The sequence below is a fragment of the Rousettus aegyptiacus genome, unplaced genomic scaffold (assembly GCF_014176215.1).
Source record: "Rousettus aegyptiacus isolate mRouAeg1 unplaced genomic scaffold, mRouAeg1.p scaffold_m13_p_5, whole genome shotgun sequence".
Taxonomy (NCBI): Eukaryota; Metazoa; Chordata; class Mammalia; order Chiroptera; family Pteropodidae; genus Rousettus; species Rousettus aegyptiacus.
In genome coordinates, this window is record NW_023416308.1 from 16,472,094 (window position 1) to 16,496,306 (window position 24,213).

Sequence of the window (24,213 nt, forward strand, 5' to 3'; positions counted from 1 at the left end):
GGCCCCACCTGCACTGCTTCCTCTGACATAGCTATGTTTACGTGTATGTGGGTCTGTATCTGGCTTCTCTGTTTGATGCCCCATTTGTATTTGGGCTGATATCAAGCTGTCTTATTCTTTGTTTTATTCTTCTGGAGCATCATGACGATTCAACATTTGTGGTTATATGGGTGTTCACTGTAAAATTCTTTCAATTTTTCTATATGTTTGATATTTTTCATTATGAAATTTTAAGGAAAAGATCATTGTGGCTCATCTTGCCTTTGCCCTTTTATCACAGTTTATTTCTAAAAAGGTTTTCAGACTGATCTAGCTCCCAGTAGCCATATCCCCTGAAGAGAAGGATGAGTTTTAGGACAACACATGGAACTTTCACATTCTGGCGGGTATCAGAGATTACTTGTTGTGGGGGAGGAGATGCTGGCCATATACTGTGCCCACTTCACAGCCCAAGGTAGTTACTTCCACTAGGACCCAGCCTCTGGGCCCCACTGAGGAGATGTGTCGTCTGGCCTACTCTGTCCAGCCAACCATTCCTAGCCCCTCTCTTCGCCACTCCAGGATGCCTCAATCTCCCCCTGGCTGCCTCCCACCCCAATCTCTGTTCCTCTGCCTTCTGGAGTTTGGTCTTGGAAAGAAACAGGTCCAGAGAAGATGGAGGGTTGCTATTTGGCCCAAGCCACACTGTGGGACCATTAGGTCACTCCAGCCTTCGGGACCCCAGACATCTCTCGTTTCTGCCCTTCTTCTGCCTTGATCGTGCCTCCGCCTCCCCATGGCGTCCCTTCCAACTATCTCCCTCACTCTCCTCTGCCCCGGGCCTCGGCCCTTAGCAACCCAGCAAGCTGTGAGCTTCTCCTCCCTGTCTTCCCTCCTCCGCACAGTGACCTGGGCTCAACTCAATCTTAGCCACCCCGGCCTCCCGCGCTAGGGTTCTCCGCGACCACCAGGGGGCGCGCGCGGCCTGGTCTGGGTGCCGGAGCCGCCGGGAGCCCACCCCCTCCCCCGGCGCCCCGCCCCGTCCGGCCCCAGACCCGCCCCCTCCCGGCGCCCCGCCCCGTCCGGCCGCGGCCTCGCTTGCTCCGCTATCGCCGCTCCCGGGACCCTCGGTTCCTGTCTCATCTGCTCGCTGGGTCGGACCATGGGCCCCGCCGCTCGCCCCGCGCTGAGGTCGCCACCGCCGCCGCCTCCGCCGCCGCCGTCGCCGCTGCTGCTGCTGCTGCCCCTGCTGCCGCTCTGGCTGGGCCTTGCAGGGCCCGGGGCCGCAGCGGACGGCAGCGAGCCCGCAGCCGGGGCGGGACGAGGCGGGGCCCGCGCCGTGCGGGTGGACGTGAGGCTGCCGCGGCAGGACGCTCTGGTCCTGGAGGGCGTTAGGATCGGCGCTGAGGCCGACCCGGCGCCGACGCTGGGCGGTCGCCTGCTGCTGGTGAGCGCCGCTGAGCCATCTGGCCCCCGTCCCAATGTAGATCCCACACCCAGATCCGGCCTTCATCCTGGACCAACCCCTGGCAGCCCAGCGCCCCCTCCCCAGGCCGCCCAGGCTCCCAGCATTCCGGCTTCCAAAACCTGAGATCCAGATGCTCTTCCTAAACCCTGCATCCCCTATGTGTCTGATCCTCTTTCTTCCCCCTCCTCCCTCTGCCCATGGACCTTTGCCCCACAGATGGACATCGTGGACGCTGAGCAGGAGGTGCCCAGAGAAGGCTGGATTGCAGTGGCGTATGTGGGAAAGGAGCAGGCGGCCCAGTTCCACCAGGAGAGTCAGGGCAGTGGCCCGCAGTTCTATCCCAAGGCCCTGGTCCAGCAGGTGCAGGGGGTGTATGTGAGGAAGGGGACTGGAGAAGGGTGTTTCAAGGCATTTGCTAGAGCCAGACTACCAGGTGGGACCTTAAGGAGCTTCCAGAAAACCCCTTGGCCAGGGCGAGGCAAGGGACCCCAGTTAGGAAAACTGAGTCAGGGTGGTGTGGAAACGGGAGGTGGGGGGAGGCAAGAGAGAGTCAGGAAGCTCTTCCAGCTCTGAGAATATTCGATTGGAAGTTATTGCTGGGGGTTGGTGGGCAGCCCAGCCCTGCTAGGACTGGGGAAGACACAGCATTGTTTGGGTTCCACAGAGCATCTGGGGAGAAGGCAAGAGGAATAAAGTTTTCTGCCCTTGACCTCAAGGAGCTTATAGCCAGACTGTTCATTCAGAGGAAATTCTCACTGTAGTGCCTGCCAGTAGCTAAGAACAGCTGTGGTTACAGGTGTGTGGGCAGGGTGTGAGCTAGCCTCTGCTTCTGTCCTACAGATGCGGAGGGCACTCTTCCTGGGAGCCTCTGCCCTGCTCCTTCTCATTTTGAACCACAACGTGGTCCGAGAGGTAAATTGCATAAGGCTTTATGGGCGCATAGGCTGGGGAATAGGGGACCAAGACCAGCTGACCTTTCTGTTTCCCTATAGCTAGACATATCCCAGCTTCTGCTCAGGCCAGTGATCGTCCTCCATTATTCTTCCAATGTCACCAAGCTGTTGGAGGCACTGCTGCAGTAAGTTGGGGTTTGTGCTCCAAAGGACTGGGCCTGGGTGCCTGGGTGCTGAGGGTCCCTGGCACTGCCATGGGTTCGGGAGTCTCAGGACCAGAGCCTTTCCTGTTAGCCTTAAGACTATAATCTCCTGGTCTGAAAAATGGGTGAAGAGACTGGAAGGAGGTGCCAGGGTCTGGAGGGTGGAGGCAGCCCTGTGGGCAGAGGGGATTGGCTCCTGCAAGGAGGAAAACAGATTCCTGATTGACAGGCTCTTTCCTGGGATTCTGGGCTTTCCTGGCCTGGCTGGTACGAGAATGGGAAAAACCAATAGCCAAGAAAGGCCTTGGGGCCAAAGCAGAAGGGCTGCAGGGTGATACTGGGGAGTATCCTTTTCCCACAAGGCTGGGGGATGGATGGTTCTGGGCCTCCCCTCCTGATACCCCTTGGTGGCTTTCCCTCCCAGGAGGACCCAGGCCACGGCTGAGATCACTAGCGGAGAGTCTTTGTCAGCCAACATCGAGTGGAAGCTGACCTTGTGGACCACCTGTGGCCTCTCTAAGGATGGCTACGGAGGATGGCAGGACTTGGTGTGCCTGGGAGGCAGTCGGGCTCAGGAGCAGGTGGGTGCCCCAGGAGAGGCGGCTCAGGTGAGACCACACACATGCCTTATCTCAAATCCCGAGGCTTCTCACCTGGGTGGCAAGGACCACCTCTTCCACCTCCCAGGGCTATTGTATTCAGTGACACAATGGTTACTTGGTGTGGTGCCTGACTTAGGGTCATGTGCAATCAATGTTAGGTGCTATTGTCATGTCATTCTCCTGCTCGGAAGCCTTCTTTGGCTCCCCATTGCCTGCAGAATAAGGTTCAGACTCTTCAGCTTGGCTTTCACAGCTCTCCCACTGACTCACTTTATTTTTTTCTAGTCTTTGTACACTCCCCCACCCTGTGCCATTTCCTGGCCCTCACACATGCCCTGGTTTCCCGCCACTAAGCCTTGTCCACGCTTGGCTGCAGGTATGGACATCTGTTTTGTCCCCATATATACCAGTCCAGCCAAAGCCCTCACAGCTCATCTTGCCTGCCTTCTTTGGAAAGCCTCCCTCATACTCTTAGCTCCCAGTCCCTCTCTCCCTCTTCTAAATCACAGCAGTGCTTTGTCAGGCCCTTCACGGGCTCTTAGGACAGCCCATCCTGTGTAAGAGTTGGAGAGAGTGATTTTGTCTCCTGAAAGCCAAGGCTGCATCTCATTTGTTTTTGAATTTTCCAATGTTCAGCATCGAGAGGATTCGAAGGTATCCTGTTTGCAACTCTGTGCAGAATAGGCATGGCCCAGTCTCCTGGCATGCAGTCTCTAGCAAGTGCTGGAGGACATAAGCCATGTGTGGCAGCAGATCAGGCAGACTTGGGTTCAAATCGTGGCTCTGAAACCTTAGCTGAGCGGTCTCAAGCTGAGTGTTTAACCTCTTTGGTCTCATGTCCCTCATTGGTGAACAGGGATGGCACATGGCCACAGGATTGTCAGAGAATTGTGTATGTAAAGCCCATGGTGGGTACTGAGCAAATGGGCAGTTGCTGCTCCTCTGAATATCTTGTTACACGTGCTTGAATAAGTCGGCAGACACCAAATAACTTTTGAGATCCTAGGATACTTGGGGCTCTATGGGAAGGGCTGTGGAGGGTACAAAAGGCAGTGAGACCTGGGCTCTGCCCTCCAAAGGCTCAAAGACAAGCAGGGAAGAGGAACTCTTACCTGAAGGCAGCCTTGGCAATTCAGCCTAGAAGGCATGTGCCAATTCCTGTAAGTAGCACAAACCACAGTTCTGTGGAAGCAGCAGACACTGAGTATGGGGGACTGGAAGGGCTTTGGAAGAGAAGGGATCCCCGCTATATCTCCCCCTGGAGAACAGCCCACACAGACTTCTGTGTGAGATGGGAATTTGGTGAGGGGCTGTCAGATGAGAGGCCGGAATGAGGTACAGACAGAAGGGGAGAAGAGCAGGCTGGGAGAGAGCCCAAGAGGCTTGGAGGCAGGAAGAACAGGCTGCTCTGGCTGGTACAAAGGGCTGAACAGCTGGATGAGGTGGGCCATGCAGGTGTTAGGTGGCCATCATAGCAGCTGACACCAACTCTCAGCCTTGACCCCAGGGCCCAGTCATATCAGAAAAGTCCAATGGACCATGGCCTTACTCCCAACACTGCCTTCCCTCCTCACTTGGGGGTCCCTAAGATGCACCTGGGAACACTGGGTCTCAGGCCTATAGGAGAACTCCAGGCTGGCCACGCCCTCGGCCCACCCAGTGCTCACTGGTCTCTTGTAAACACTGGAGTTCCAGGTTCTGCCCTGGAGAGCTTACACTGTAATGGCCACTCATTGAGTCCTGCTAGGTGTCAGCCTGCTTTAGCATGGCAGGGAGCACAAGGGCAAGGCAGCTCAAGCACTCACAAGGCCCCATCTGGGGAAAAGACAGGCCAGAGACACTGTCACTCTGCTGGGGTGAGCACTGAGCTAGTGATAGGCATGGGCCCTCTGGGGCAGAGTGAAAGCACCCGAGCTTAGGGGTGTGGAGACAGCCTTAGAGCAGGTGCCAACACCCCACCAGGAATGAAGATGATAGGGACACAGACACCAGCGGGGAGGGGACAGGACAGAGTCGGGGAGCTGGGACTCACATTCACCGCTCAGTAGTGGCCCCCAGAGTGCCCCTGCCCTGAGCAAAGCAACAGCTTATGACACCCAACCTCGTCCAGAGTGGTGGCCTCTTTAACATTTATTGATTTCTCACCCCTCTTCCCCCACTCTGGTAGTTGAACGTCAGCATTGGCTGGGGAGTAACATGATGGCGGGAAGCTACTAGGAATGCAAAAAACTTTTAAGCAAATGTGTTAGTCATAACACACCCACGAACCCTGTGACACGGTGGGCCTGTGTGGGTGGGGTGTGCCTACGTGGTGAACGGGCCTGGTTTTGCTTACAATGCTACATCATTTCCTGAGCCAGCTGTTTAGGAGTCAAAGCCTAGCTGCCACACTGCATATAGGAGGAGTTAGGTCAGTGCCATCCCCCAGAAACTATGCACCCCCCACCCAGGTGCCTCTCAGAGACTAGATAAGGCAAGTCAGACAGAGTTTCCTCCCTCCAGTGGGACCACTAAGGGCAGCAGCAAGGAGATAGGTTTATAACAGGTACAAGGAGAGCTGGGCAAGGGAAGCAAGAAGGGAGCACTTGCCTGGTGGTCAGGAAGAGCTTCCAGAGCATCCAAAGACAATAGCCAAGGGAAGGGGCAAGAAAGAAGACAGTCCCCAAGAAGGGAACAGTGTGTAGAAAGGCACAGACGTGGGAGGGGGCAAGGAGCAAGGGATACTGAGAGGAGGGCGGTGACGGGAGATCGAGGGCCTGCAGGGTGGGCTGGGGAAGGGGAGCATCACAGGGAAGGATGTGAAGAAGTGAGACTGCGTGTTAAGGTTTGCCTGTGGCTGTGCTGGGGAATGAGTGGGCAAGGCTAGAGTAAGGGACCCAAAAAGCAGTAGAGGAATGGGCTGGAGAGGAGGGACGTGAGACCCGTAGGAGAGCAAGGCAACAGGGCCTGGGGACTGGCGCCTTCTCAAAGGGCATGTGAATGTTGTTCAGCCTGGATGGAAGTGGGTGGGTGATGGCTGCTGGAAAGCAGACCACAAGTGCGGGTTAGGGATGGGAGTAAGAAGGTGACTGGGCTGGGGCATCTGTGAGGCTGCTAGCCAGCTGCTGCCATGAATGCCGAAACACTGGGTTTGTTGCCCTGGAGAGGCCTAGGCTGGGGACAGTGTGGGTCGCCTCACTGTGTAGGGTGGAGCAAAGACAGCTAGGTGGACCCTGGAGTGGAGGCTCAAGAGGAGGAAGCCAGGAGGCTGGTACCAACGAACCTCACCTACCTTGTCCTTAGGACGGATTTACTGGGGGAAGAGGTTGGGGTAGCCCCAGTGTCCCTGACATTCTGCTCCCCTCCCCAGAAGCCCCTGCAGCAGCTGTGGAACGCCATCCTGCTGGTGGCCATGCTTCTGTGCACAGGCCTTGTGGTCCAGGCCCAGCGGCAGGCGTCGAGACAGAGCCAGCGGGAGCCTGGAAGCCAGGTGGGAGCCAGCCTGAAGAAGTCCCGATGCCTCCCACCTTCGGGCCTGCCAAACTGTGCCTGCCCTCTCCCCACAGGTGGACCTGCTCAAGCGCCGCGTGGTGCAGAGACTGGCGTCCCTTAAGACTCGGCGCTGCCGGCTGGGCAGGGCAGCCCAGAGTCCCCCAGAGCCTGGTGCAGAGACCTGTGCTGTGTGTCTGGACTACTTCTGCAACAAGCAGGTTAGTGCCCTGGGCACAGGCCAACTATTGGCTGACGTGTGATGACCAAACCCCAATGCCTGAGAGACCTCCAGACCCTTCTTCTACCCCCACCAGCACCACAGAAAGCAGAATGGTTGGGGGGTGGGGATGGCAGGCCACAGTGGTTTCAGTTCTCCAGCTCAGGTGAGGACACCAGGCTAGGTACTCCCACCTCGAGGTCTGCCACTGTGGCCTGAGCCCTTCTCCACCTCCCCGCCCCACCCTGCAGTGGCTCCGGGTGCTGCCCTGTAAGCATGAGTTTCACCGAGACTGCGTAGACCCTTGGCTGATGCTCCAGCAAACCTGCCCGCTGTGCAAATTCAACGTTCTGGGTGAGCGCCAAGGGTGGTGGCCGATGACTGGCTCTGCCTGGTTCCCACCTGACACCTCCCTCCCTGTTCTTTTTCCTTCTCTCTGTAGGGAACCGCTACTCAGATGATTAGCCTCCAGAGCTGGGTCTCTGCACATGGGGATGGGATCCCTCGGCCTGGGCTCTCGGAACAGCACAGCAGGATGGACAAGACAGAAAGCCCTGTGGGTGGAAGGAAGGATAGGGGCCTCCCCTGCTGAGGAGCAAGGTGCCTCACCACATCCACACTGGGAAGGAGGGGCCACAGCCCCCAGGCCAAGGATGCAGGGCCCAGACCTGCTAGAGAGAGAGGAAGAGAGGCCCTTTTGGGGACCTTCTGTGCAATCCTGGGTGTCTGTGACTGCCTTTCTTACAGGCAGCTCCTAGGACCCTGAGCAGGGGCCCGTGGCTCCAGGAGCCTTCTGGCCTGCGTGTCAGGACATTCCAGGGGCCGAAGCTGCAGTGGCCATGTTTTGTGCTTATTTATTGGGTGAGGAGCCACCTGGCCTGACCATCTTTCAGGTCACATCTTCGTCAGGGCTGTCATGTTACACCCAGAGGTCTGCTGCCCTTGGTCCTTGGGCACTGGGAGCCACAGGACCCAGTGCCTGTCCCACTAGGCTCCCTTCCTGGGCCTGGCTGGGACCAGAGGCCTTAGAAACCATCTAGTCCTGTGCTTCTCGGTGGGGTTACGGGTTGCTGACCAGGATACTTGAAGCCACAGAATAAATATGGTGCATCTCCAGAGGCATCCATTTTGTTTAGAAGATTTGGGGTAGGGAAGGTTTAATATTAAAATAAACATGGATATATTTTAACATAAGTAAAATTTGTGTGGATGTTTTAAGATGAAAAGTTACCTTGGGTTCTACTGCCTGTGGGAGGTGGATTCTAAGATAGCCTCCAAAAGTACTCCCAGCCGCCATGAACATGCCTTGTATATTGAAACTGTGACTCTTAATGAGTTTGACTACTGTTGGATTCTGTTATATAGCACAGAGGACCTTGAGAGGGAAAGTATCCAAGTGGGCCTAACCTTATAACCACATGAGAAATTCTATTGCTGACTTGAAGATGGAGCGGGCCACGTGGCAAAAAAGGCAGACAGTCTCTAAGAGCTAAGAGTGGCCCCGTCTGACAGCGGCCAGCAAGGAAACAGACCTCAGCTGCAAGAACTGGAATTCTGCCAACCACCAGAATGAGCCTGGATTCTTCCCCAGAGCTATCAGAATGGAATGCAACTTGGCAGATACTTTGATTTCAGCCTTTTAAGACCCTGAGCAGAGAATCCAGCCACACAGAGCCTGGGCTTTTGACCTACAGAACTGTGAGCTAATAAATGGAAGCAGAAAGGAGCTGAACTGTGGTGGGTCCTCCCCTGCACTTGGGCCCAGGCCTCCTGCCTCAGGGAGCCCCCAGGGCTGGCTCTCACTTGCCAGAGACAGGGACAGGGCATCCTCACCTCCCTCACGAACCCCTGGGCTCCGTAAGAGCAAAAATTGGGCAGATCCTGGCCATGCCAGTTCAGCTGCACACCTGGCCCCTCTTGACCTTTCTCTTTAAGCTGAGGTGCTCTACCTGCTGGCCTTCTTACCAGGGGAAATGTCACAGGAAGCTGGGAGTACCTACTCTGAGAAGTCCTCACAAGGTCTTAGGGCCTGTCCCTGACAGATGAGGTGACCCAGGACAGACTGGAGGCTTCATGAGGAAAACGACTGCTGTGGGCCTGGTGTGGCTGGTGGCGTCAGTGTCCAGGCCCCAAGGGGTAGGCCTGGGAAAGCCAGGGCTGGCTAGGGTGTCCCGCTCTCTGGTTGGGTGAGGCCTTCCCCTGTCTTCAGTGGTCTCCTGGGAATCTGTCCTTCTGGATTTACAGAAACCTTTTGTGACTCACATTTCCTGAAGGTGAGTTCCTTGGGGAAAGGAATGCTGACTTTCTTGGGTCCTCAATGTCCTCATCCCCAGATTCAGAGCCAGGGTGGGAGGCCCCAGGTTTGGACCTGAGGCTAAAGAAACGTCACTGCCCTCTGCCTATCTCCAGGAGCCCAGAGCTGGGACCCCAGTCTTTGACTCCTTTCTCACTGGCTCCACCTCGAATTGCTCTCCTTCCCCAGCACACCCCCTACATTGATCTTGCCTTTCATTGGTGGGGGCGGGGGGGGGTGTGGTGGAGTGACTGAATCCATGCTACTCTTTGGCCCTTGCTATGGGGATTGAAAGGCTGCCTGCCTTTCACTTGGCTCAGGTGCTAGAAGCTTCTTTCTCCCCTCAGTGTGCCGTCTTCTTCCATTGCCCCCATCAGGAAGCTCCCATTCACTGAGGATCCACAGTGTGCCAGGCCTCTGCGGATGAGTGACCTGCATGGCTGGGGACTCAGTGGTCCCAGCCCAGGGCAGGGAAGGAAGAGCTCTGCCCCTAGCTCAGCCAGTGCTGTGAGGTCAAGGTCGCTGTGGGCAGATGGCTGGGGCTTTATTACGTTAAGTAGGTTGCCAGCCACCTGCCCTCCAGCCCCACCCCACTACAGGCTACATTGGCCGCTCCTGGGGCTGGTGCGCAGGGCCACCCTGGCTCTGGCTTGGTGACAGTCTCCTCCTTAGCCTGGCCAAGGCCCGGATGGGGTTATGGGCACAGGTAGTTGAATGGGTCACATCCTCCAGGGAAGACTTACTGGGCCGGCCACAGGGCTGCTGAGGTGGGGATGTCCGGGGCTGGCCAGGCAGGGTCCTGCCTGCACTGGCCATCCTGCTGCCAGGTAAATGCTGCCTGCCCAGAAGCCTGAGGGGAGGAGCAGATGGCAAGAGCTCCTATAAGTGAGGGAGACCAGCGCAGCCCATCTGCCCCGCTTCTAGAAAAGCCTTACTTACCCCGGGGATGCTCTCTGGACCTGGGCTGGTGGCGATGCTCCCTGGATTCCCTGACTGGGAGGGGCCCAGAGCTGGTCCTGTGGGATCAGCTGTGAAGAAAGCCAAGCTCAGAAAGGCCCAGGAATCGCCCCTGCACCTCCCGCCACACACACACACACACACACACACACTGTTCAGAGAGGGTATCATAGCCTGGATGGGTAGGGAGAACCCAAACCTGTATCCATGGCCCCTTTCCCTGAGGGGCAGGGTTTGGGAAGCCTCCCAGGGCTACCTAAGCCACAGTAAGTGTGGGAAGGTTGCTTTCTGACAAGGCTCCTGGTTGTACTTAGAATGAAAGTACGAAGGGCCAGAGTAGGTGATTTGGAGCTAGAAGGCACTGTAATATCCTCATACCTTCTTAAAATATGGAAGGTGTTTCAGAACAGTGCTGCCCAAAGCCACATGCGATGAGACAGACTCTCAATAGGTTCTTGGGGTGGGGTCTGAAGACCTCTGCTGAGTTGGGGGCCTCATTCAAGTCCCCAAGGGCCAGCCCTCTCAGGTGGGGGAGTCAGGCTGCCCACCTTGAGGCCCCCCTGCTGGGCTACCTCCCGAATTTTGGACAGCATTGACCGGAGACGCCCATTCTCCTCCTGTAGGACCCGGATGCGGATGTCGTTGGCCTGCACTTGCCTCTCCATGTCATCTGTGACGTTGCCGGAGCCTGTGGGGACACACTGGTGGCACTCATCCCACCAGGGCTGTCTCTTATGCCCAATGGGACAGGACCTCAGAGGGCAGGCATGCCAACTGGGATGTGCCTTGGGTTGGTGGCCCAGCAGGCACAGGGGAGCTGGGAAGGGTCAGTGCACTAGGCCTCCCGTCTCATTTTTCCTCTCCTGAGGCCTTCTGCACTTTCAAATTCCTATGCCTGCTGGAAGGTGACCACAGCATTATAAAATCTGAGCGGTGGGTAGGACCTAGATCTTAGTAAAGACTTAGCAAATAGGCGAGAGTAAATCTCTTCCAAGGCCACCTATTTTTGGAGGGCCAGCGACAGGGAATTGTCCAAAGTCACACAGTGCTCTTGGATATGAGTCAGGAATACAGCAAGGACATTCCTTCCCACCATATGGGGGATGGATGCTTCCTTCTGGCTCTATGAGCCCGGGCAAGTCTCTGCCCACTCTGGTTCTCTGCTTCCTGGTTTCCAAAAAGAGGCTGCTACCTACCAGGTGGGGCAGTTAAGAGGGCAACAGAAAGGCATGGCATGTAGTCGGCACTCAGGAGTGATGACTTATAATGCACAGTTAAATTTCAGTGGATCATCCTGACAGCTCTGCGAATGGATTTGCCCTCAGAGCTTCAAAGGGCTGGCAGGACTGGAATGAGAACCCAGGTGGCCTGACATCCAGTCCTCTGTTGAGATGGGTCCCTAGAACTCCTGTGCCATGGGTTCCAGGACATTGTACAGTTGGGACTGTGTCCCTGGAGCTGGCCGCATGATGTGGTTTGGGAAGACACCAGGACAGGGGACACAGGTAAGTCAAGCGAAGGACTGGTATGTGACATGGTGATGAGCACAGGCTACAGAGGCAGCCAGACCTGTGTCTGGATTCAGCTGTGTGACTGGGGGAAGTCACCTTACCTAAGTAAGTCCTCGTCCCCATCTACACAGAAAAGTAGACAATACGTGAGGCACCTGACTGTTGTGGAGGCTCCATAGGGGCCGAACTGCTGGCTGCCTCCGCTTTACCACCCTCGCTGCAGGCCAGAGAGCTGCAGACCCCAGTGTCCTGTCTACCTCAGGCCCAAGTGTGCCCTGTACACCAACCCCAGGTCCCTACTTTGGATCTGGGCCTCGACAGGCCTGTGCAGGTCCGGGAAGGCCACCAGTAGCCGCTCCTGCTCCTTCAGCTCCACGAGCTCCAATTCCAGCTCTGAGATGGTCAGCTGCAGATCCCTTGTTGCTTGCTCCAGGCCTTGCTTCTCCCCCTGCAGGCTTTGCAGCAGCTCCTGGGATAGAGGGAGGCTCAGACCTGGCCGGAGAAACAGTTCCTGGCTCCCCCTGGGGACACTCCACCCCTTCCACTCCCCAGACGTAGGAAAGGCCCACAGGCACTCAGCTGGCTAGAGGGTTCTCTGGTGAAAGGGAAGAGTCTCCCCTGCGCCCTCACCCTGCCCACTCTCACCTGCTGGGCCCGGAGCTGGCACTGCCCCTGCTCCCTCTCGCTCTGCACTCTCTGCAGCTGCTCCTCCACGTGGGCCCGCTGGGCCTCGGCCTCATCCAGACTGCCACGAAGTTCTTCACGCTCCTGATCCAGGCTGTCCAGCTGCTGTAGCAGGGCTCGCTGTTTGGCCTGCAGGGACTGAGCCGGATGGGCGGGCAGGGAGGCCATGAGGCCCATGAGACTAGGCCTAGCTATGTGGGACTAAGGAGACTATAATCTGTGACCTCCCCTCTCCAAGCCCTCCCCTTTTGTGCCACAACTGTCTGTGTAGGGGGAGCCTAGGTACACGCATGGAGGGCAAGGGGCACAAGAAAGATGGCAGCAGGGCGACAGATACCCATCTGGTCAAGGACCTCTGGCTTGCAGCTCCTGCCCCCTTGAAAAGCAGTTGGCTGACTTTATTGGCCTCCACCCCACTTCTCTTCGGTCAGTCTCCACTCAGAAAGGAATTCTAGGAAAAATGCTTTTCTTCTTTTTAGGTCTCCAGTACTCCATCAGGCCATGTCACATGGAACCCATATTTCCTGACACCAACTAAGCGTAAAGTAAAAAGGACCAACCCAGTCATCCTGAGTCCTGGGGCCACCTCTGGTTAGCTGTGCGGCCTTGGTCAATTTCCTTAAATTAATCTCACTCAGTCTGTTTCCTCATTCATAAAATGAGGATGACAAGAGTATCTTCCTCCCACTATTGTGAGGAGGAAGAACCTGAGGGCTGTAGAGGTTGAGCCCAGTGTTTGGCTCACAGAAGCCACCTGATGCGTAGCTCCCCACCCAACCTGTGAGGGTAAGCCCAGCCAGGACAGCCCCCAGACCTGCCCTCTTTCTAAGTGACAGATATGATAGGTCACTCACTCCCTCAGCCACTCCAATGGGGATTCCTGCAAGGCTCCACTGCCCAGGGCACAGCTGTACCCTGGGCCCCTGTTCACCCTGTGCCCTCTCTATCCTTCCTCTTGCTGATGGACTAATCACTAGCCATTGATGTCTAGTTCAAAGGCTACCTCCTCCAAGAAGCCTTCCAGGATTCCCACAAGCAGATGCGACTATCCATCTTTGGACCCCAGCAGCATGTCCCCTGCCTCTTTCAGCCATCTGGTGGGAGACTGGTGGTGGCACAATTGCTTGCCCTTGCTGGTAGGGAGCTCCTCCAGAACAAGGTCTCATTTGTCCATTTCTGTCCCTAGGTCACCATTCACCCAGTGCCCGGCTCAGGGGAGGGCTCAGACCCTCCATAAAGGTGAATCAAACCAAAACTGCATGTGTGTTGGGGAACAAGTACCTTATACAGATCAGCCCCCATCCCGCACCAGTGGAGCCCTCTCTCCCTGCAGCCTTTGTGGCAGGCGCTCAGGGCACTGGCAAGGTCCCCGGCCTCACCTCTTGGTGGCGGACCATGCTGTCAACACGGGCCTTCTCCTTGTCCAGCTCTGTGCTGGCCCAGCGGATCTGCTGGCTGGCTCCGTCCAGCCGCCCTGCCAGCAGCTGCACCTGCTCCTCTAGCTGCTGCACCTGCCTCTCAGCCTCTGCCCTGCGCTCAGCCTCCTCCTGTAGCTGCTGGGCCTTTGTCTCTGCAGGATTGAGCAGGTGGGGGAAGGGGTAGGGCAGCGGAGCCCTGGATGTGAGTCCCTGCACTGCCTCTGATCCAGGATGGGACCATGGAGAAGGGGGGTGTCACAGTACATCTCTGGGCCTCCATGGCATCAGCCACAAAATGCGGCTATAAATCCCACCTAAATTGGGTTCTGTAAATAGAAGGTGGCAGCCCAACTCGGGTTATTACCCAACAGTGTGGCTGCCCACCCTCCTTTGTGGTTCCCTTTACCTTTGTCCCAGAACCCCGAAGAACAGAGACAGGTGCTTGTTCTGCCATATCTAGTACAGGGTGCATGGTATGGGGCTAAATGATAGGGCTCCTCACCTACGGCCTGTGTGGACTCCTGCTGTTGCTTCAGCTCCCCCTCCAGGGTGGCCACCTTCATCTTGAGGTCACTTGTTTCTATGCAGCCAAGAAAAAGTCCCTTCAGAGGTTCCCTTGGGCCTGGCCAGTGGCCTTCATGCCCAGTGTGCCCTGTAGAGTGGTGACACCCATTGCTATGTGGAGAGGCCACCTAGGCTTGTGGGTGAGCACTGGGGCGGCACCAGGAAGCCTGGACCCTCAGGCCATCCTGTTTCCTATTGGCTGACTGCCATGTCTCTAGACCCCTCTGGGCCTCCATGTCCTCCACATAGGTGACAGCGAGGCTCAGAAAGAGCAGTGACTTGCCCATATCCCTCTGGCCTCACATCAGCAGGCGCTGGCTGATTTCCAGTCCCAGCGGCTGCATCTCTTTGCCTAACGGCTTTTGCCAAAGCCAAAGAGACTACTCCGCTGGCTGGAGGTGCCAGGAGAACAAACTCCCCCAGGAGTCACTCAAGTGACCAACACGAGTGGATGAATCCTCCAGCTCTCTCACCCTTCTGAGGCACGTCTTCCACAACAGATCCAGTGTTCTCGATGAAATTAAGCTCTAGTTGCCTGCAGTTGCTGGCCTGATGAGTGCACCTTTTTTAACTGCTTTCCCTTCTGTGTGTCTCTGGCCCACTCTCCAGCCCAGGTTTCTTCCACACCAACTACTTGTACCACAGCCCTGTCTCGGGGTCTGCTTCTGGGAGAGCCCACACAAGGGCGGTAGCAGAGCCTCGGGCACTAAGGGGTGGGTCTCTGGGGCACAGACCTGTGAGCAGTTGCTGCTTGTCGTGCTCCCACTTGGCCAGGCACTTTTGGGCCTCCTCTGCCTGCCGCTGCCGCTCCCCCTGCTCCTGTTGCAGTGCCTGCTCCAGCTCGCTCACTTGCTTCCTCAGTCCATCCTTCTGCCCCTCAGCCTCCTCCAGCTGGGTCCTTAGGGGCCCAATATGCTCACTGAGGCGCATCAGGTCTTTGCTCTGCTCTGCCGCCCAGTGGCCCACAGTGGCAGCTGGCAGTGGCCTGAACCCCATGCTGTCCTGTACCAACTGCTGGAACTGGACTAAGGACGAAGGCAAGTTCTGGCTCTGACACAGGCTGATGACCACCTTGCCCACTTCCCGCAGGCTGCCCTGGACACTGGTACACGCATCACAGGGCACCAGGGCTGTTTCCACAGTCTGGGAGTGGACATTCCTGGTATTCTCAGCAGTCCTGGCTGGAGACTGCAAGCCTGGCATCGGGGAGGGGGTCTTGATGAACTTGGCAGTCACAAATTCAGGGCTCCTGGCTGGCTCGCCCTTAGCTGTAGGCTTGGAAGTAGGGATCTCCCCTTGGTTTGCCCTTTTCTGTGGTCAGGAAAAGAAAAGGAAAGCAGGTGAGGAAAATGAGCCTGGGAGGTGATCACGTCCCTGGGGATTTCTGTGACAGCTTCTCCTGATGCTCAGATCCTCAGATGTCATCTAACACCAATGTGAATGAGAGAGAACCTTCTTTCTTTCCGCTGCCTCATGTTACCAAGCCCTCTCTGCTGCCCGCCCCCACCCCCCAGGCTCAATGCAGTTAAATGCATGGTACTGGGAGAGTAACAGTGACAGGCACAGCTGCCAGTTACTGGGCTCTTGCTTAGTGAACTTGCCTGCACTTGTGTCACTTTAGTCACTCTCAATTTTAGTTTCCTCCCCATCATGATAATGGTGGTCCTTCTCACTGAGTGGTTGTGAGGACTACGGGATAACCTTTAACGAATGGCACTTATATTAACACTATTGCCCAAGAACGCCTTGAGAGGTAGGGAGTGCCATGACTCCATTGTGCAGATAAGGAAACTGAGGTTCAGAGTAGGTAGGATTTTTCCAAAGTCCCATGCTGTAAATAGCAGAGTCCAGTAGCCCAGACATGCCCCTGCGGCCTGTGTTACTAATTGCTGAGATGTGTGGGCCTGGACTAGGAGGCTCCAGAGCTGACACTGATGGATGTGGCGCACATATGGTGTGCCAGGAAGCTGGGCAGGGTGGACTGGCATGAGGGTGACCACAGCTGGGTATAGATGACCCACCTGGTGGGGAGCCTGCTGGTAGAGCACACATAGCTTCAGCAAGCTATTCCAGAAGCGCCGCACTGTGAGCCCCACGGACATGCACGGCCCTGCAGCCCGGGCAGAGGGCACCGTTTGCTCTGCACCGAGGTTCTCCAAGTACCTAGCACAGCTCTGAAGTAGCAGCAGGAGCCTGGGGGCAGAAATACCAGGGTCAGCTGAGGTAGAGCCCAGTGCCAGTGTGCCCTCATGAAACACAACTGGCACTGGGGGACTCTGGCAGCCTCTGGCTCTGGGGGACTGGGCCAGGCATCAGGAACTTGAAGCATCTTAGAACATGCTCTGCTAGGCCAGATTCAAATTCAACCAAAGAGCCACTTCTTCCTGGAAGCCCACCTTGAAGGCTGAGCATGGGGGCTTCCTCTGAGACTCCTGGGAGAGTACTTCTGCCTGGCTGTTCCCCACTAGATCAGGATGGTCTGGGAGGTTGGGCCTTGCCTCAGTTGTATCTGAGTGCTCATAAAATGCTGGGTGAGTGGCTGCCTTACATCATGTGGCTCAAAGCCTTCACCTTACAGAGGACAGAACTGAGACCCAGAGGGGAGGACCTTGCCCATAGCCTCAGGGTGAGCATGTGGGACACTGAGCTCCCTACAGTTTCCTAATTCTAGTCAGGGGCTTCTCCTGCACAGGTGCTTCTGTGGCAACCAAATGTGGAGTGACTCTTCACTAGGTCTGTATCTTAACCTTGGAGTCCCAAATTAAAGCCAGAGGCTAAATTTAAGAAAAAGGGGTACTGGAAAAGGAAGTTTGTATTTGCATGGGAAGAAGGCTTTTTTAAAGGAAGACATATTGTGTGTACAAAACATATGAGGCAGATAAGTGATCTTCTCTTCTTTCAAGTGCAGAGGGCTCATCCTAAACCCACTAGGTCTGAGGCAGAGAGGGCCTGGGGGAGGAGCTGCCTCCAGGCTCAGCCCCTCTCTCAGTCAAGGTATCCTCCTCTGTAAATGGGGACCACTGTGCCTGCTGCAGTGCTGAGCAGCACTGTGGGGTGGGAAAGCACCTGGAAAGAAGACAAAGCTTGGTCTTGACAGAGCGATCTATCTGCTCAGACAGGCAAACCCTCTCAGCAGGAGGCTGCTATGCTGTCTGCATTATCTTCATCCTTAGCCATAATCCCATCCCTGACATAAACTGAGCATCTCCAAAAGCTAGAGCCAGTGACTATGACCCTGTCCTCCAGGGTTCCCAGGCTAGTCTAGGTCTTAGACCCAGTGGTCTCTGCCAGGAGTTATGTACACACATAGAAGCCCAGGGGAGGCTCTAACTCAGCCACAGGTGGGCAGAGGGGTCAGGTAAGGGGTAGAAATACATGTCAGCAACAGCTTCACACAAAGGGGATAAGTAAACTGGGCCTTGACAGATGAATGGGGCTTGGCCAGACCAAGAAGGGGTAGGCAGATTGTTCCTAGCAAAGGGCTCAGCGTGTGCAAAGCTACCGAGGAAGAAGGGTGTGTTCTGTGTTTACATGTTCAGCCCCTCATAGGTTCCGAATGGTGCTTTTACAGAGGAGGCTCCTCCAGGCCTCTAAGTGGTTACCCTGCCTTCTTTGACCCCAGGCAGGTCATCCTCAAGCTTCTGGGGTCCCTGCCTGTTGTGCCCCCATGACTCCACAACTTCATTAGTATGTAAGGTTTTGGAGCACAGGGAATCTGGGATTCCCCAGAAAGTGGAAGGCTAACAACCACGTTAATGTTGATGATATCATAGAAATGGTGGGAGTGCGGGAGACTCCACTGGCCCCTTCCCAGCAGGGCTGGGATCTGGAAAAACACAACCCGTGTCTGGCCCCATGACACACAGTGGGCATAACACAGCCTACAAGATGCCAGGAAAAAGAGATTGGGATGGAAATTCTGAACAGCAGCTGTAGTGTCTCCAACACACAGAAACCCTGAGGAGGTAGCTGGATGCAGCTGGAGAGGCGGTGATCATAGCCGGGGTGCTGCAGAGACCAATAGGGTGGCCAGCAACTCCCTGAAGGTGGATAGGATAGGAGATGGAGAGGAGGGGAGAGGATAGCACAGCACAGCACAGCACAGCACAGCACAGCACAGCACAGCACAGCACAGCACAGCACAAGGTGCGATCACTGTGAAGGCCCTGAGCGGACCTGGTCCCAAAAGTACTCAAAGGTGATTATTGTTAATGTTATCGCCACCGCTGGAAAGGGATCCCAAGGCTGCTACTGGTCTAAGGGGAGGTTGCCAGCATCCCAAGATCACCAGGTTTGATCGAGGCCCTTACCTGTCAATGACCAGCTCCAACAGTACAGCATGGGACAGCTGTGTGAATTCGGGGTCACCTGGCACATGGTCATAGTGCTCTAGCAGGGCCACCATGTCCAGGTCACAGGCCACGCGGTCAGGAAACTTCCAGGAGGGAAAGCGCACGGGTCCAGCACGGGAAAAGACGTCTACAATGGCGCCCTGCAGGTCGGTGAGGTCCTTGCGCAGGCTGTCCATACAAGCCTGGCTGCCCAGCAGGTGAGCCATCCTCACAGCTCCTAGGTGAGCGGAGAGGAGCCCCATTAGCCAGAGCCATGAGGCCACTGCTGGAGGAAACTTCCTAAGATTCCTATCTGCCCCGATGCTGCTAGGCTCAAGTCCATCTTAGACCCTGGGGGAAAGTCTGTTTATCAGCCCCAGGTAACCAGGCCCTTTGGAAGCTGATTATGGGTGACTTCACTAGCCTCCCTCTCACTGACCCTACCCCATGGCCAATTGCATTGTTCCACAAGTACCTCCGAGGGCCTGTGTATGCCAGGACCCTGCTTAATGCTGGGTGGATATATCTGTGAATGAGAATGTACTTACTGTGCTTCCCTCCTAGAGCGAACCACTGAACAGGCAACTGACAACTAAAAGAGAGTTGTAGCTACAGCATGACTGGGAGTGCCGAGACACACCAGGCTTCTGTCATCTCCTACTCCTGCACTGCAGCAGCTTCCAGGCAGGCCACACGACTGCCTGCCCCAATCTGATCCACTTCGGCCCCAGAGATCTGGCCAAACCTTATCTAATCACTTCACACTGGCCAACAACCCCTCAAGACTCCTTGTGGCCCTTGGGAAAAAGGCCTCCTCTGGCTACTTCTCTCACCTCACTCCAGTCTTCCCCCTCTCTGCTCCATATTCCCTATTCCAACTACCATCAACTACAGGGCTGCTCATTCATAGGTACTTGTTTCTAGATCTATGTCTATCTGTTCACTCTATCTGAATTATGCTTTGCCCACCCAATTCCCATCACCTGGCTAACCACTCTCATCCTTCAAGGTTCCCGGACTTTACCGGTTACAGGAAGCCTTTCCTGAGCACCCTCTGGGCTTCCTCATTTTTGCCCTGATTGCTCTGCTAAACAGCTTTCCCTCGTTGCGGCAGGTCCTCAGTCCACCTGAGTCACTGGTATACCCAGTGTGGCCAGCCTGGAGCCTGGCCCATTATAGATGCTTACTGGCAAGTGAATGACTTAGTAATTGAATGGAGAAAAGAAAAAAAAATCCATAAAGAAATTTTAAAATATATTGATTTGGGGTGGAGGGAGGGGGACAAGTCATGGTGTAAGAGAGGAAAACCTAAAAATTTATATGCTACTTATCCTACAGGAGGCCCATTATATGTTGATACAGAGAGTCCCAGACCTTCCCCTTCCTGGCTTTGTGGCCTCAGGCAAATCTCTGCCCTCCTCTAAGCCTCAGCTGCTTCAGTTGTAAGATGGGTGCATGACCTCCTAACAGGCTGGGTGGTTGTGTGAGGCCTTATATGGCGTTCACAAATAAAGTGCTTGGTCCAAGGCAAGGCATCAGTAAAAGTTCTCCAGCAACAGTACAGATTATTATTGTGATTATTATTATTAGCAGCAACAATGGCAAAGATCATCCTTGTCTGGAGCCACTGCCTGCCTTCTACACTTTCCCTTTTCCCCTATGGCCCACACAGCCTGTTTCTTGTCCATCTTCGGAGTCTGTGGACATCTGAAGATAATGATTTGGATGAATCACCATGGCCCTTGGCTCAGAAGGTGGAAAACTGACACTGTCATGGCCCCTCCTGTGGCTCATTGTATGCCTTGCGGATTCTACCCTCTGGCACTTGGTGTCAGAGCCAGCACTCGGTTCAGAGCTAGGCAGCCCTATAGACACTGAGCATTGGTCCCTCTCCGCCCTACAAAAGGGCCCCTGGTCCTTTGTGAATTTCTCAGCAGCAGAAAGTGCTTCCTTGCACCAGCCCCTCCCAGCAATTCAAGGGCCACTTGGGCATTATTTAGGTCATGGCCCCTCTGGTCTCCCAGTAAGTCCAAGCCTGGCTGTGAAACTTCGTTTCCTCCAATCTATTTCCAACCCCCAATCTCCCTTACCTCAGAAAATGGCTCCCCCACTGAGTGCACCTAGGCACTTCTTTGAGTCCCCTTCTTTCACCCCCACTTCCAAGCCCAAGTGCTGCCAATCCTATGTCCAAACCACGCTGAGAACACACCATTTCTGTCCACCAACACTGCTCCGCACTCCACCATCTCCCCAGACCACTGTCACAGCCTCCCTGAGGGGTTACCCTCTCCCCTCTGCCCAGCATCACCTCTCCCATTCTATATATGGCAGCCAGAATGATTATTTAAAAAGGCAACTCACACCCCTGCCAGAAACCCTGAATGGCTTTCTACAACATAAAGACTGGACTGCTTCCCCGTGCTCCAGCCCTAGGTGGTCTGCCCTCACTTTAGTGTCTCACAACCCAGAATGTACCTTCTCCCACTTCTTCTAGCTATGACACCTCCCTCAGGTCCTCAGGGCAAGTGAGGTTCCGTTATATAGTCACACACCACACTGGCGCTAAATCATTATTTGAGTAATTACTTGTGCGTGGCAAGCACATAGACTGTCTTTTGAGTTTACGGGGGTATCACCTGTGCTAAGCACCTGAGGGACAGTCTGTGCCCACAGGTGCTGGGAAGCTCGGAGGCACCCCGGGGTAGTCCCCGAGAGCTGAGCCAGCCTCTCTGGCCTCCCAGAATAGTGCCCTGTTCTCACCTCTGTGCAGGTGCCCGCCTATAGAGCAGGATGTCTGCACAGGCACCTGTCCGACTCTTGGACTAGCCTGAGGCTCAGGGTCAGAGGCTCATCCAGGTATCTGGCTTCCTGTCTCCAGTGCAGGGTTGGCCCCAAGCAGCTCTTCATCCAGCCCTGGGAATGGATGAAGGCAAAAAAGAGTGAGTGGGCACTCAGGGAGGACTTTCTGAGGGGCAGGAAAGAGGCTGTCCCAGAAGAAGGGGAAGGTGTTCCAGGCTGGAAGAATGGAGTGAGAGAAAAGGCAGGTGGGGTCACTTGAGTTGAGTTGAGCATAGATGACACGCTTCAACAGTGCTATCTCTGACCACGGGACCCTACTGTGTGTCACTTCCGGAGTCCTGCTCCTTCATACAGATGAGGAAACTGAGGCTCTCGAAAGCTAGGGGGTTAGTCTAAAGTCATTCAGGAAGCTGGGATTCTTGGGTCCAACATCTCAGCTCTCTCCTCAGGTCATGCTGCTTCTAGAGCAGCACTGTCCAAAAGAAAAACAATGCGAGCCACATATGGGATTTTCAATTTTCTACTAGCCACATAAAAAAAAAAAAAAAAGAAACAGCTAAAATAATTTTAATAATATATTTTACTTAACCCAATATACCCAAAATATTATCACTTCAACATGACATCAATATAAAATCATTAAGAAGATTTTTTAACCATCTTTTTTGCATTAAGTCTCAAAATCCAGTGTCCATTTGACACAGCACATCTCAGTTTGAACCACCATGTGGGCTGGTGGCTACTGTATTGGACAGTGCAGATGTAGTAGTTTAGGTCCTGTGTGTTCATTCAGCAAATGATGACTGAGTACCTACTACATGCTGGCACTGTGTCAACAATAGGGACAGATCAGGGCACACAGGAACCACCATATGTATCTGAGGGTCTCTGCAGGGTGCAAGTCTTGGGTGTGTCAGCTGTCAGTCCCATCCACAGGGCCATCAGTATCCACCACACACACACACACACCCAAAACCGACACAAATATGTTGCTTTGGTGACTGCCTCTAGTGAGATATTGCTACCCATGTCCCCAGGGAAGAAGCAGAAACAAACAGAAGAAACAGATGGAAACATCCTGGGTTTCCATTCTGGAAAGGGAGAATGGAAATAAAACAATTAAGAAACCCCACCCTGGGAAGAAGCCCTGGAACTCAGAAGCTTGTTTGTGAGGACACCAAGAAACATTGACCATTCACCCTCAAATAACTACAGCTGCCATCTGGGGCCATTTGAGATACCAACTCCTGTTAGATTCTGATTCGGATAAGCACCAGCAAATGCAAAGAAGCAAAAATTACAAGAGGAAAATACAACATTGAAAAATAGCCAAGTTTACCTTATGTTGGTTCTTCTGAACACTGAGGATTTGCAGATATCATCATGGTTTGAAAACCACTTAGATGTGTCAAGTGAAGAAGCATTTGACACAGGCTTTCTAATTCCTGGGTCTTCAGTAGAACCCTCAGCCTAAAGCTGCCAGACCTGCATGGTTCCTGAGACCATATAGGTGATGGCACTAATTGAGACAATATTGCTCTGGGGTAGGAGGGGCAGTTAACTTTGCCTCTCTTGAGTTCTCTCCAGCTCGAGGTGGACTGCTGACTCACAGAGAAGGAAGGGAGCCTTTATGCCATTCCCAGTCAACATTCAAGCCCTGTTCCTCTCTGAGCTCTAGGACCCTACTCCTCTGGTAAAGATTATGTCTACTTCCCCACCAGTGCGACCGTTGAGATTGGAGGTCACCACCAAGAAAATACTTTGGAAACTCTAAAACCATGTATATGAATGGCAGTTGTCAGTTGACTCAGATTGCTAATTGCCTGGATCCCTGGGGTCACTGAAAACTTGAAGTGAATTCAGAATAAGTAACCGCATTAGTAAAGGAGTTAAGAATGGCCTGGGTTTGGGTTCCCATTCCACCTGCTCTGAACTTAGTTGTCCTCATCTGTAAATAAATTGCTATAAGAATTTAATAATGTAATGCATGTAGTGTTTGGCACAGGGTCTGGCTCATGATAAAGGTTTAATAAATCCTAGCTGTCGTTATTATTCTACATTAATAATAACAACTATTACATAAACCACCTATGGGGGTTGTGTGTATGAGAGAGAGACGAAGAGGAAGACTTGGGAGGACATCTCTTTCTGCCACGCCCCTATTTCACACGTGAGGAAACTGAAGTCCAGGCAAGGGATCAGAGCCGGCCTGCATTCAGAAGTTGGGAAGGAGGGAAGAAAGAACAGGGAGGAGAGGATCTCGAGAGAGGAATAGGAAAGGGCAAGATTCGAGCTAGGAAGTAGCCTGCAGAAAGGTTCCAGAGGGAGTGAGGGGTGGAGCCTAAACCGACTGCCCCAATTTGACCTGGTCCTTGGGGCTTGCGGGAGGGACTATGGAAGGCAGAGGAGTGGAACCTGGAAAAGGCAGGTCCAAGGGATAAGAGACCAGTGGTAATTAGGTTTTGGGACTTGGGAAAGGGGCCTGGAGGAGGCGGTGGGCCTGAAGCGAGAGGAGGCAGAGGGGCTAAGGAGGTGGGGCTCTAAAAAGGAGGGACGGAGAGGAGGGGGCTCTCCAAAGCGAGGACGAATGGGAGGGAGCTGGTGCCTTGGAAGGCGGGGTCGGAGGTAGCGAGGAAATGGCCGGGGGAGTAAAGGGGCGGGGGGTACGGCCTTGGGGTATGTGCGGGTGATATAGAACGTCTCACCAGTCTCCGGCGTCGTAGCCTTAGCCCCAGTGTCGGGTCGGCTCATGGAAATGACTCCAGCTCACCTGCAGATCCTGGGAACCCAAGCAAACTCTAGCCAAATGCCCAGACTGTTTCC

General features: G+C 54.6%; 2 protein-coding genes across 3 annotated transcripts; one reads left to right on the plus strand and one right to left on the minus strand.

The window, feature by feature from the left end:
• Nucleotides 1-1,052: 1,052 nt before the first annotated feature.
• RNF215 (ring finger protein 215) lies at nucleotides 1,053-8,027 on the plus strand. Of its 2 annotated transcripts, XM_016135609.2 has the most exons (9): nucleotides 1,053-1,426; nucleotides 1,664-1,807; nucleotides 2,288-2,359; nucleotides 2,440-2,525; nucleotides 2,968-3,124; nucleotides 6,495-6,614; nucleotides 6,691-6,834; nucleotides 7,085-7,187; nucleotides 7,276-8,027. In XM_016135609.2, the coding sequence occupies exons 1-9, from the start codon at nucleotides 1,142-1,144 to the stop codon at nucleotides 7,296-7,298; spliced, it is 1,134 nt and encodes a 377-aa protein (XP_015991095.1). In that variant the 5' UTR covers nucleotides 1,053-1,141; the 3' UTR covers nucleotides 7,299-8,027. The 2 variants fall into 2 exon arrangements, with proteins under 2 accessions (XP_015991095.1, XP_036076547.1); XM_036220654.1 differs by having other exon boundaries at nucleotides 7,085-8,027.
• On the minus strand, nucleotides 7,960-24,205 carry CCDC157 (coiled-coil domain containing 157). Its single transcript, XM_036220960.1, has 11 exons — nucleotides 24,096-24,205; nucleotides 18,571-18,829; nucleotides 16,282-16,453; nucleotides 14,995-15,571; nucleotides 14,199-14,276; nucleotides 13,658-13,848; nucleotides 12,240-12,416; nucleotides 11,895-12,063; nucleotides 10,632-10,903; nucleotides 10,066-10,154; nucleotides 7,960-9,976 (listed from the first exon to the last, which is right to left on the minus strand). Exons 1-11 carry the CDS (start codon nucleotides 24,139-24,141, stop codon nucleotides 9,727-9,729), a joined length of 2,280 nt encoding a protein of 759 aa, XP_036076853.1. The 5' UTR covers nucleotides 24,142-24,205; the 3' UTR covers nucleotides 7,960-9,726.
• Between the last annotated feature and the right edge of the window lie 8 nt (nucleotides 24,206-24,213).